The sequence below is a fragment of the Adiantum capillus-veneris genome, chromosome 18 (genome assembly GCF_014529385.1).
Source record: "Adiantum capillus-veneris isolate H3 chromosome 18, ASM1452938v2, whole genome shotgun sequence".
NCBI classification, from domain to species: domain Eukaryota; kingdom Viridiplantae; phylum Streptophyta; class Polypodiopsida; order Polypodiales; family Pteridaceae; genus Adiantum; species Adiantum capillus-veneris.
Window position 1 is genome coordinate 130,149,909 of NC_140948.1, and position 14,209 is coordinate 130,164,117.

General features: G+C 43.8%; 1 protein-coding gene across 3 annotated transcripts in view; it reads right to left on the reverse strand.

Moving 5' to 3' along the window:
• The window catches only part of LOC147436403 (nudix hydrolase 20, chloroplastic-like), a 209,396-nt gene extending 199,675 nt beyond the window's left edge, over positions 1-9,721 (reverse strand). For all 3 annotated transcript variants that reach the window (XM_086489318.1, XM_086489319.1, XM_086489317.1), the window contains exons 1-2: positions 9,453-9,721; positions 9,314-9,378 (exon numbers count right to left, since the gene is read on the reverse strand). In XM_086489318.1, the coding sequence (XP_086345444.1) occupies positions 9,314-9,378; positions 9,453-9,650 (263 nt within the window). In that variant the 5' untranslated portion in view covers positions 9,651-9,721. The remainder of the gene's footprint in view (positions 1-9,313; positions 9,379-9,452) is intronic.
• Between the last annotated feature and the right edge of the window lie 4,488 nt (positions 9,722-14,209).

Here is a 14,209-nt window from a genome sequence, read left to right on the forward strand (position 1 = left end):
CGGCCGGCCAATCAACGTGAGGTGGGAAAAAGCAACCTTGGTGTGAGCGCAAGGCCGCCAAGGGGTGCGCCCTCAGAAAGGAGTAGAACTCGGGTGAAGAGAAGATCCTTCTCTAACGCGATTTGCAAGCGAAAGAACACCTCAAGAACCTGAAGATCCTCAAGAACCCAAGATTCTCACGAATCAAGGACCTCAAGAACCTCAAGACCCTCAAGAACCCAAGTTCCTCGCGAGCTTAAGACCCCAAGATTATAGTGCATGGTCATCACCCAAAGCGGAATGGATACTTCGCATACAGGTGATGAGCGTGAGAGAGGCGACGAAGACTCGTCCCCACCCGGAGATGATTTCTTCAACCCTCCCCCTTCGCCATCTACACCACCAAGTGCACCAAACCCTATGGAGGAAATGGTCAAGCAGATGATGGCCATGATGGATAGACAAGAAGCAAATCGCCTTGCTCAGGAACGTGAGCGCCTTGCTCATGAACGTGAGCGCGATGAAAGAAACGCAAAACTTGCCACAAAACAAGAAGAAAATCGACTTGCTTTCGAACGCAAGCACGATGAACGAGAAGCTCAAAGGGAGATTCGCAATCAAGAGTTTATTTCCCACATGCTAGCCTCGAAGACCGAACCACCCAAAGATCGTGGGAGTTCCTCTAGTGGTGCAAGCCACGATGCGGATTCCAACAACCCAGTCACCGAAAAGTTGACTTTCAGTAAGTATGATCGTAAGATGGATGCTACGGTGATTCATTCTTGGTTGCATCAATTTAATGCTTATTTTGCGACAACTAAGAAGACGGGCAATAGCAAAGTTTTGACGGCAGCTATGTACCTTGCCGGTGATGCCATCAATTGGTACCACGCATGGCAAGAGGCACAACTAGCCGCGCACCTAGAGACAGCCGACGATTTCACGCCCCTCTCTTTTAGTTGGGCTAATTTCCAAGACAAGCTCAAGGCGAGGTTTATGCCACCTCAGTACCTCGCACGATTGAAGGACGATTGGCGCACTCTCAAGCAAAATGGTATGCCGGTTATGTCCTTTTCTAATCGTGTTTTGCAGCTAGGTACTCAATTACGAAAATCGGATGATGAGCGCAAAGAGGCTTTTCTCTTTGGGTTGGATGAATACATCAAGTTTGATGTTGAAGTCTTTGACCCCGCGGATCTCAACAAGGCGGTAGCAATCGCTCTCGCCCAAGAGATGAAGCACAGCAAGGGAAAGCCTAAGGAGAACAAGACTTCCACAAGTACCTCGCAAACTTCTCAGAACCCTCAGAACGGTAAGAACGGTAAGAATGGTAAGAATGGTAACTCTGCTAACCAATCTTCCAACAGTCTCTCATCAAAGAATTCTTCCAATGACTCTAAGGGTAAGGCTAACACAATTGCTAAACCTAAGCTTACTCCATATGAAAAGGTAGCACAAGGAATTGTAGGAGGATACATCACGTCGGAAGAACAAAGCACTTATTCTAAGGAAGGTCGTTGTTTTCATTGTCACATTAAGAGTCACATAAAAAGAACATGTCTAAGCTTGAATCGAATGAATCTAAAGAACCCACAGCACCCACTACATCTGTCAATGCAATGAATGATAACACGATTGTGCCCACAGTTTCTCAGGACCCTCCCATTGATGATTCTCTCATTAAATGTTATGGTCGTACCTCGGGGCACCGTTTTGTCATATTGTTTGACCCAGATAGTATGCATGATGTGATCAGTTCCTCTCTTGTTGAGAGAGCTCGCCTCGAAGTTAGTCTGAGATCTCCTATCGAGGTCTCTGGCTTTCGTCCCGGTATGGACGCTCTCATCACAGAGGAATGCCTTCATGTGTTGTTTGCAATTCAACAGACTGCCTTCACTAGAAGATTTGTTGTTTCTCCTCTCTCAGGATGTGATATGATTTTGGGCATTCGATGGTTTCGTGAGACTAATGCTCTCATTGATTTTGAGGCTAACACTTTAACTCTCAATGCCAAAAGTGATTCTCCTACTGTCTTTCATGGAGTGGACATTCCTCCTTCTCCATCTCTCATTGCTAATATGCAGGCAAGGTTGAAAGGATTCGGGATAAGGAGATTCTCTCAGTCTCTCTTTCTCCACAACATGACACACAGGATTTGCATAATTATGAGAAGCATGATGATTTGAAGGATAATGATTTGCATGATGATTTGGATGGCAATGACAAGCATGATGATTTGCATGATCAAGATGTGATTTCTCACAAGCATGAGATTTGCATGTTGAAGATGTGATTGTTCACAAGCATGATGAGTTAGTGGATGCTTTTCCTAGCGAAGCTAACCTCGTTGTAGATTCGATCAATCAGGAAGAACCGATCTTGGCTTTCGAGTCAAGGTCCAAAGAACCCCCACAAGACGATTCGATCATTCAAGAAGAAGCCATCTTGGCTCTCGAGCCTTGTCCAAAGAGCCCTCACAGGAAGTATTATGTGTTCGCATGATTGATACGCACGCATTGTTCGAGTGTTCATTCGTGAAGGTTTCCTGTATTTTAGTCAACATCGTTATGTGATCCCTTTTCTTAGGCATGACATATTGTATGTTGAGCACGTTTCTCTCATGGATGAGCACGAATGTATGCAGATTGTTCATGAAAAGCTGAAAAGTTTGTATGTCAGGTTTTCACATTCCATGTCTCTTCCTTGGCATGACACAGTTTTCGAAAGAGCACATGATAGTATGAGCACCACGCATGGGCATTTCCATTGTGATTTGCCACAGTTGATTGATTTCGATCAAACAGAAAAGCCTCATTGTTTGCATGTGTTTGATGAACGGATTGTCACTCCGTCTATTTGTTCATCTACATTGCATACACAGGCTTTAGAGAAGACAAGATTTTTTTCCTTCACTTTACATGGAAGGGGTATGTTCATGGTTTTGTGTTCGAGATGGTTTCAGGAATTTTCAGCCATGGAGATTCTTGAAGACGAAAGAAGCAGGTCTCTAGACGAAGTTGAAGCATCAAAGGAGCCACAGAAGACTTTGTGTCGCTTTCGGCGCAGCCCAAAGAAGCAAGCGTTGCAGACCAGGCCTACTGCCCCACGGGCCAGTTTCAAGATGTATCGTATTTGTGGAATATGCATTGCATACAGTTCATCTGGGAATTACATTGTAGTTGTGGAAGCATTTTGGTTTGATTCTATAAACTACATCATACACCTGTACAAAGGTTGGTGCCATCTTCGCTGTGATATCAGCCTAGTCACTACAAAGCTCTAGTGTGGCTCAAGATGGATATCTCAGGTTCTCGGTGGGGATAAGGATGTTGATGATTGATGAATGTTATCAGTTTCAAACATAGCAATTGTGAACATTCACGGCATGATTTGGGTGCTATTTCAATTTTGCGAGTGTATCGAGGACAATTACTCTTTTCAAGGAGGGATATGTCACAAAATGAAAACATGGTTGCTCTCTATGCACACGCGCATCGCCAGCACAAGAGAGACAGAGTAGAATTATATCGTACGTGTTGGGTTTTCAAGCCCAGGCCATGTTGTCATTAACCCGTGGGAACATGCCATAGGGCATGCAGCTACATCTGCAGTCTATATGTGGAGATTGCATGGAGTTAGCATGGCAAATCTTATATATGTAAAGCTTTTCAACAAATACAATACAAGCAAGTGTGGTGTTTTATCGTGTCAAGCCTCTTCTCTCTCTCTCGTTCCTCTCTTTGTTCTGCACATCTCGGCATGGCTTCTCCCATCCGGCTCCATCCACCATAGGCCGCTCCCAACAACTAGTATCAGAGCTATGGGCTTAAGCATCCAAGGCCCCGACTCGACTTAGCCTCGCGGGAGCAGCTACTTGTAGAAGCGAGAGGGAGGTTGTCGACTCGCTCAGAATTCGTCATCTCCGCCCTCAATTTGTTCGCCCTCGCATGCCAATGAATTTTCGGCACTGCATATCTTCCAACTTCGCCTTTACTGGCTGCTCTAGGGCAAACTACCTTCGACGCTGTCGTCTGCTCTGTTGATGATTATAGAAGTTCTACTTTATAATAAAAAAATTCGCACTCGTTTACATTGTCCCCCTTATTTTGAGCCTCCGCCAGTGAGAAAGAGCTCTTTCAAACCAACGTTATTCATCACCATCGACAGGTCTAGTTTGGTGATTGTGACCTTGTCGAAAAAACATCTCCGTTGAAAGCTTTTTCTGAAATTCTGCTTTCAACAGATTACTGAGAATTTGGCGCACCATATCGCACGTACTGGTTTGCTTTTGGTCTTCATCAATCTCGACATCGGCTTTCCTCTATCTACAACTTCATCATCATGTCAAAGCTCGATAAATTCAATGGATTTGGTTTTCATACACAGCATATGCAAATCAAGGGCTACTTGATGCGGAGAAATTTACGGAGTATTGTCAGATTCTTTTCAAAGAAGATAATTAGCTCCTCCATGTTGGAGTATTTTTTGGCTATCGTGTCTGCATAAGAATTGCTACTCCAGATGGTCCGCTTGAGCAAGATTTGTGAACTTTCAAATACAAGCTTTTGCAGTCAAGTCAATCAACATATGCAAATCAATTCGAGTATTTTTGACCAATTGAAGCTAACAATGAAGCAAGTGATGCAGAATATGAAGATTAGCTTCAAGCAATGAGTACGTCAACAACACAGCATCCAAAACTATTTATATATATGTATACGCGCGCACACACGCACACACACACACATATTATCTATATATATATATATATATATATATATATATATATATATATATATATATATATATATATATATATATATATATATATATATATAGGTGTGTATATATATCTATATATATATATATATTTATATTTATATTTATATATATGTATATATGTGTATATATGTATATATATATATATGTATGTGTATATATATATATTTCCATGTTAAGTGTCATAGATTTGTTTACACTTAACATGGAAATATATATATATATACACATACATATAAATATATATATACATATATATATATATATACATATATACACACATATATACATATATATATATATTTATTTATATTTATTTATTTATTTATATATATATGTATATATGTGTATATATGTATATATATATATATGTATGTGTATATATATATATTTCCATGTTAAGTGTCATAGATTTGTTTTGTCAGTTGTCAACACAATCACACATTTTCAATCAAAGCTATGTGTTAGCCTTTAAATTGTCAGTTATTGCTATGTAGTCAAAAAAATTCCTACGGATTATAGACACTCCCACACATCAATGGTAAGACCGCCCATTTATGTTTGGTTTTGAGTTCTTGTTGTTTCACTCTTATAGGTGTTTGAGGGAAGTGCACACACCCCTATGTTATTGTTCGGGGGGGGGGGGGCTTCTACTCTTAGTGTCAGGTGATTGAACTCTGCCATGGTCTACACCAAGTACATTATCAATGGTTTGGGCTTGAGGGGGATTGTTGGGTTTTCAAGCCCAGGTCAGTGTTGTCATTAACCCGTTGTCACGTGACACATCCCAACCCTATGTGTCCGTGGACAAGCTACACCATAGCAGGGTTCCCGTCAGTCAAGTCAGTTTAGATTAGCAATGATCTGGCACTTTTGTGAGTCTATTCGTAGACCGTGCATGCCCAGTCACTTAGCAATAGATGCATATCCTCCGGTTGCACACAGCATGATCATCAGCATTCCCTTCAGAATCCAACAAATTCAATCAGGGGAATTTTCCAGTGCATTTAGCCTATTCTCCTATTTTTGGTTATTTTCACTTATTATTTTTAAGTGACTTTCCAACAGGCAATTTTGCTAAGTTAATATATAAGCAAACCCAAGTTAGCACTTTCTGGCAGAAGAGGCAGCAGGAGCTTCCCGCTCAACAGGCAACTTCTCAGCAGTACCCCCCAGCACCCCCAACGTTTTTGGATCCCATCCTCGTCGGGCAAGTTCCCATCCTCAGCGTTTTCTCAGCACCAGCCATCACCATCAAATTCCCCCTTCTGGCGTTTGTTCCCCCTACACTTCAGCCCCATTTTTGGCGGTTTTTCCACGACAACCACAGCCACCCATCAACGTTTTTACTAATGCTAGACAGCCAGCATTGTTCAGCGTTTTTGTAGCGTTTTTCCAGCATGATACCTCAGCCCCTTGCAGCATTTTCAGCAGGTACAAATCAGCCTAAACGCAGCCTAGCAGATACCATCCCTCAGCATTTTCATCTTCAGCATGAACCCCGACAAAGCCACCAATTTCAACCCTTAAGACAGCAGTAAACAGTCAATTTCAGCCCCGAAACAGCCATGAATTTCAGCGATTAGAAGATCCCAGATTTCAGCCATCAAGTCGTCGTCGTCATCACCGTCGTCGTCATCGGCATAGTCCCATTGCATCAGTCCATTGCATACGCATTGTACACCTTTGTGCAATCAAAGTAGACCACTCTCGCCGACCAGAGTGGGGCCTTCGGAGGAGGGTTCTACAACCTCTCGGGTGTCGTATCTCTTTTCTCTCCTTCTCTCAGTCTCATTCACTTGCACGCACAATATCCACTCACTTTGTTCGTGATCATAACACTCTCCATAAGACGGAAGGCTCTCTCCTTCCCTAAGAACTAAAAGGAACCTTGAGCGATAAAGATCACTAATCTTGAGAAAATACAACATTCATTCCGCCGCACCTTACACCCGTGGGACATGCCATAGGGCATGCAGCTACATCTACAGTCTATGTGTGGAGATTGCATGGAGTAAGCATGGCAAGTCTTATATATGTAAAGCTTTTCAACAAATACAATACAAGCAAGCATGGTGTTTTATCGTGTCGAGCCTGTTTTCTCTCACTCTCGTTCCCTCTCTCTGTTCTCCACATCTTGGCATAACTTCTCCCATCGGACTCCATCCACCATAGCCCGCTTCCAACAATACAAACCACAGGCAACTCTACGGAGCGCAAACGTAGCAACAGTGTAGCATCTTGACGAGGCAACGTATGAAACATGGCTATTGTAGTTCTCTCTACAATAGAGCTATCATAGTTGTTTCACTGTGCACACGCCACCAAAGCAATGCAAGACAGACAGAGCATTCCTTCTTCATAGGGAGACCAATGGAATTTGAACCCCCCACCAGTGTTATGAAGATGAAGCCTTCACCACTAGGCCACTATCCACTCCCCATGTTTGAGAATCCTATAGGTTTTGGCACGTTGCCGCGGGATTTTATGTTCGCGAGTTGAGCCGGATCAGCACCGAGCTGCTTGCTGTGAGAAACGGCGAGAGAGAGATGCACAACACAAGAGAATTTGACACAAACGACACCTTAGACACCTTAAATTATACTAATGAGCTCAAAAGCTGAATACAAGGCTTGACCATTGCAATAGGCCCTCTGTGCTCTTAAAGCTGTCAAGATCTTGAGCGGAAGCACGAACACCAAAGCCTTATTTGCTTCAGATTCCTTCCCTTGCTCTTCTCGACCACCTTCACGAGCTCTTACTTCACCATCACTTGCTTTGGTCTCCTCGAAATCAAACAAACTTCTGAAATCTGCTAAAGATATGCTTCTCTATCGACTCAACTTCGCCAAGGCATTCCCTTCTTTATGATCGGCTTGCAACAACTCGCTCTCTACTTCATCGAACTTAGGAAATCAACCTTAGGAACCTCGAGCAAAAGAAATAAATAAATCATGCACGCTCGTCTCTAAAGACGCCACCTTGCCCTTACAGCACCCTCCTTGCAACTGCCCGTAGCCTCAAAGCCCGCTGCCTTGCTCGTCCAACGTCAACCGCCTCTCATCGGCTTCACAACAACCGGCCAGGCTCCTTGAACTAATTCTATTAAAGCCCTCGTCAAACCCTACCACAACTCTGCAAAACTGGCCCGCCGGCCCTCCTCGACGACGGCCTCCCGCTCCCTCCTCGACGACAGCCTCCCGCTCACACACCTCTTGTTATCGTATGGCGGCACACCACCCCTTCTCGCAACGCTCTGCACCCTCACCTCCTTTGTTCTCGTCTCTGCTTGCGCTCCTCCCAAGAGCATCGCCCGCCAGCTCTTCACTTGCTCTCCTACCATGTGTGAGCCACCGACGAGCAGAGTGCCAACGGATGTACCGAAGGTAGAAGACTTGCGAGGTGTGTCCCTTTTTCAATTCCTGCTCTCTGCCTTCTTTTTTTTCTGCTCGACGGCACGCTGCCTCCTGCTTTTCTCCTCGCGTTTTCTACCTTCCGAAAGCTCGTCGCGTGCTCTCTGACGACGCTGACTGCTGCAATTGACGTCCTCCCTGGCCGCCTTGTCGGCTCTTACTTGCTTAAACGATGCCAGTTGACGATAAAAATATCCCCGCTTTTTATTTGTTGCTAAGGTTCTTGTTAATAGCTTTATTTTTCCAAGCGGCTATTCACACCTTGAAAAATAGAGATCGTTAATAATTCACGATATACTTTGGAGTTCACTAAACTTTTGATAGCCCTTGATGACCTTGTTTACAACCACAAGAAAATCTTTCTTTGTCACTGACTCCTCCTCACGCAGATAGCAAACATGTCGTCCTCGGGACTAACGCTTCTGTATCAGCACCTTGTGAACCGGTCCAAAGTCGAGCAAGCAAGAAACTCAAGCACACGTCGCTCTTGCAATGCATTGTACTAGTGTGAATCTTGAAAATCTGTAAAGGTACTTTCAAGCTCTAGCAAACCAAACTCAACTTTCCCGATCCAATTGATGTCTCTGTTCATAGCCATGAGCGCTTTTAATAACTCTCAGTAAGTTGTTATTCTCAACAATAAACTCTGTCAAAAGTTCTTAAATAATAAATCATTGCCAAAATCACTAAACTAGTAAAAATTTGGGTTTCCAGCTAGGGATGCGAAGCATCACGACAACGTAAATAACCTTTCTTGCTTGATAATTCATTATCGGAGTAATCCAGCTCCATAGCTCATCATGAGAATGAGTACATAGACCACAATGATGTATCGCTAATACGACCAATTGATTAACAACCAATTGAAATGCAGCTAGTGAGGTGGTATGCTTTGACAATGTCATTGCTTGGCCCTTTTCACTAGCTCAGTGCACTGCTGCGTTTTTGGTAATAAACCAAAAACCTCCAATGTTGAAGTGACCATGCGTGGGGAGAGATGACATTACAAAACTAGCATCGACGTGTAGGACTCGCTATTTGCTAGAATAAATGCCAAACACCCAGGCTGCATGATTAAACAAAACGAGTCGACCAGAATGAGAATTTGGGCATGCATTTAGCTACGCGAAGCAAATTTGTACCTTGGATGAATGTATCCCACTGTGACGTTGTCGACGACAAAAGGTACAAAGCTTGCAAGCTCCTCCTAGAGAGTGAAGAGGGAAGATGTAAAATGCAAGATATGGCAGGTGCTGGAAATGAAGGAGACAAAAATCTTACCTTCCCTCGATTGCAGCGCTTCACTTGCTCTAAGTAGGGCGCCAGCTCTGATGCAGAGAACGACGGTAATGGTGCCGAGAGGGAGGACGAGCTAGTAGTTATGGGCATGACAGAGACAGCTCTCCTCTTGGGATTTGACGTGAGGAAGATAGGAACGCGCAGACGACAACTCGAGATGGAGGGATGCATGGTCACCATATGAAGCCTACCATAGGCCGACGGTAAGAAAGAGAAGGGGGATGGAGGGATCAACGGCAGCGGGGAACGCGCTCGGTCGCGGCGGGGGGCCACGTCTCTATTTGACACCCTCGTTTTTAAGAGGGGATCTACGGTCCCAGATGATTGTTCATTGTGGGCCGTTCGATTCATATGGAGGAAAAAAAGAATAAGCAATTCGTTGCCCATCTTCTAAGAGAACGTTCCCACATAATGAAACCATCCAGCCGTCTACATCGGTGATGGGATTCAACCTCGGAACCTCCCCCTCCCAATGCCACTGCTTTACCGCTACACTAGTGCGTGCGTTTTGAAAGGCATGGAGAATGATAGCATTATATGTGTAGTCCTAGTTGCCCGTCACGATCTTAGTTCACACTAAGTTTACTTCGAGTTTACATCTAGTTTACATGCAAGTTCACAACGAGTTCACATTTGTTCGAGTTTACATCAAGTTCACATTCGGGATGAACGGCTGTGATCTTCGCCGAAAAGCGACGCCGATTTTCAATCGTAGATCCCCTCTAAAAAAATGAGGGTGTCAATTAGTGGAAAGGGAGGGGGGGGGGGGACTTTTATAGTACTGCACTCACCACCTTTTCAAGCAAGCGCGACAGGCGGGCTGGATAGTGAGCGCGAGTCTCAAGCAGGAGGCAAAGAGGTCGAGTTCGGAGCGGGGGAGGGTGGGGACGTTTCCTTTTTGCCATGCAGAAATGGGATCAACGGTGGATTCAATATCCACTGTAGATCCCTCGAGTGAGCCTCGTGACACTTATGAACGAGGGGAGCGGGGGGGGGGGTGTTACCTAAACTAGTGAACTTGACTAGTTGAATTCAATTCGCAGACCTTCATAAAGTACAAGTAGTAAGGGGGGCACAGTTTTAAAAAATCATCTTGAGGTGAGAATCTAGAGAGGTTTGGCTCTCTGTTTAGGTGCAACTGCAGTTGATAAAGTGATTAGCTTCAGTATTTTTCCTCCCTCTCTCCCACAACCTTGACATGCATGCATGCTTATTCTTCTACCGTGGGCGCCTTTGTGGGTGCCACAAATATGTGGCTTCAAGATAGGCAATTGCAGTCTGAAGAATCCAGAGAGCACATAGGTTGGTTTGGGACAGAGACGCACAAAGAGAGAGAGAGAGAGAGAGAGAGCAGGCTTTCATCATATGCGAGGGGAAGGCTCTCGCTTGTGACAGAAATGGGTGAGCCCTTGGAGGAAGGTGTGGTGTGTAGAGAAAGAGTAGGGGGGGAGGGCCCAAGGCATAAAGGCGACCAGACAAGGCTGAGGGGCTATTGAAGGAAGGTGCTACAGGGGGAGGGGTTGCAGGGGACCTTAGTCGAAGTGCTTTAGCGGAGAGAGAATGGAATCTTGGCAGAAAGAATTTTTCTTTTTTGTTGGGCCAGTAGTAGGAGGGAGTTTCTTTAAGGCCAGTACAAGTAGGGGGTACCAGCTGATAAAAATTCAAAAAATCATTGCATTAGTTAGAAGTGGGAAACTGAAGGGTTTACGTTGGAAGGAAAAGGGAAGAAGAAAGGGTAAGCCACGTGGAGAAACCTTTCTCTCTTTCGATTTTCCTCTCTCTCTCTCTCTCTCTCTCTCTCTCTCTCTCTCTCTCTCTCTCTCTCTCTCTCTCTCTCTCTCTCTCTAGTGCAACCGCTTTTGACCTAGTAGACAACAGTTCTCTCTTTTGATCATAACTTCTTCATCCAAACTTCGATTTGGGTGATCTATAGCCTCAATTGAAGAGCAAGACGCCCTCTACGTATTGATGTAAAACTTGAATTTTTTTGAGTTATGGAAGGCTTTTTTGAAATAGCATTTATAAAGTGGATAGGTTCAGGGAAGTTGACTCTCATCTCTTATTTTACATACAATGTCTTCCGGCACTTCAAGGGTTCTTCTTCTTCAGCAAGGTTCACAACCGTTGTAGAAAATGATCCAAAATCTCCTAAGTGTGGAGATAGCAACACAACCATTCAACCAACGACATTGAAACCCATGATCATCGCATACTTGGTATCGTTGCAAGACACCGTAAACAAACAAGGTGAAGAATTACGCACGCTTGCAATGGAGAATGGCATGCTAAGGCTTTGTGTGGTTGAGAATGAGAATCTCAAGAGGACAGTTAAGATGCAAACAACACGCTTGATGCAACTTAAACGGGAAGTCAAGGAATGTAAACGCTCTCTTGTGGACTTGAATGCTTTGAAGGAGTGCATGAGCAAAGTAGAGCATGACCATGTATTGAAAGAGGAAAAATTTGACACCATGATCCGGGATGTATGTGACATGAAAAATGTATGCATAGACAAGTTTTGGGTTGATGTATGTGGTAACAATGTGGTTCCTAACCCCTCCCTCATGCAAGTTATGGCTCAAACAAAGAATGTTGATAATGTGGATGTGGAGTCGTTGAAAGAACAAGAGCGACGTTCCAAGAACATTGCTATTCGTGGAATTTGTGAAAAGAAGTTAGACACACCTCCTTCTCTTGCCATTTTTATCAAAGATATCTTCAAAACACACTTTGGCATGTCAGGAGTTATGGTTTATGGAGCACATAGAGTGGGTAAGCAAGGCACTCCTGGCTCTGCAGAACAACCAATTATATGCAGCATGTTGGATGAGACCAAACAAAAGATTATTCTTAATAATAATTGCATCTATTTGAGGGATACAAAATGTTTTGTATGTGAAGATTTAAGCAACAAAATATGCGTCGGAAGGCATATGAGGAGAGGAATAAGAAAAACAAGGAGATCTCTCGTGCAAAAAATATGCCCAAGGAGGAGGCAAGTCCCTTGCGTAAATAGGAATGCGAGACCTATGAGGCCGAGCTACAATGAAAAGTATGCTTTTGGAATTGCAACGAATACCCATGGAATGCGCGGGTTGGCATAGATAAACTAACAAGCAAAGCCGATGTTGTACTTCTTGTTGAAACTTGAAGCATGATACACAAAGGATTAACGGGTTAGAGGATTACAATGTACATTCATTGATGTGGTCAAAGATTCTCAAGCAACAAAGAGAGCAAGGAGGGGTAGTTGTATGGTTAAGAAAGGACTGAAAGATTTTGTATCAATTGTGAAAGATGACAAGCACAAACATAATGTATCGCTGAAAATTATGACAAAAAGAGCACACATTTTCCGATTGCTACATTCCTCATCATGATTCCCCCCTTTTATGCTTGCATAGATAGAGATCAGTCATTTTTTGATTTAGAGGAGGACATTGCTTATTTTAAAGGCAAAGGTGATGTTATTGTCTTTAGGGATATAAATGCTCGCACAAAACATTGCAACATGATACTCAACAATTAGATATGCCATACATTTCAAGGGAGTTGGAGGAAGCTCACTTGTATGATCGTACTTCAATGAATGTATGCAAAGGCTTGACCCAATTATTACTCTAGTCACAAGGCATACCATGTTGAAGTGCAAGGTTGAATATCCACTCATGTGTAAAATCTCCCATCCATTTAATCATTTTCGGCTTGAAGCCTTGAAGATCTCTTGCTTTGCGAATGGCCAACTTTTCGAGCCCACCACACACATCCTCAATAGTAAAAAAGAGGGCATACATGGGAGTGAACCATAAAATGACATTTTCCGAGCATTGGTTGCTCAAATAGTTGCCTACAATGTGTGTGCAAATCCACAAGAATCAAGTTACCAAAACTCGCAACCCGCTTGCCCCCGAGTTGAGGTATGGAGGAAGCTTTTTCCAGATGTTGCTCAAGTGAGCAAAAAAAAAAAAGCTCGCTAAGTTTTTGGAGCGAGCTTTTTTTCTTCTCTCTCTCTCTCTCTCTATTTATTTATCTATCTCCTTATCTCTCTCCGTGTGTCTCTCCCTGTCCTCCCCCCCCCCCTCTCCATGTTTCTCAGTTGAGGTTTCGAGCGAGCTTTGAAATAAGCTTTTTTTAAATATTGCTCAACTGAGAAAATCTTTAAAAAAAGGGTGCTTCAAAAAGCTCGCTCCAAACAGAGTTTTTGGAGCTCTCTCTCTCTCTCTCTCTCTCTCTCTCTCTCTCTCTCTCTCTCTCTCACACACACACACACACACACACACACAACCCCCTTCTGTCTCTCGCTACCTCTCCCTTTTTTTTCTATCTCTCACTCCTTCAATCTCTTTCTCTTGCTCTTCCTCCCTCAATCTCTCTCTCTCTCTCTCTCTCTCTCTCTCTCTCTCTCTCTCTCTCTCTACCTCTCTCTCTCTCTCTCTCTCACACACACACACACACACACACACACACAACCCCCTTCTGTCTCCCGCTACCTCTCCCTTTTTTTTCTATCTCTCTCTCTCTATCTCCCACTCCTTCAATCTTTTTCTCTTGCTCTTCTTCCCTCAATCTCTCTCTCTCTCTCTCTCTCTCTCTCTCTCTCTCTCTCTCTCTCTCTCAAAATCGCTCTGACTCTCTCTACCTCTATCCCCCTCCCCCTTTTTTTATATACCTCTCTCTCTCTCTCTCTCTCTCTCTCTCCGACTTCCACTCCCTCTCTCTACCTCTATGTCTCTGTCTAC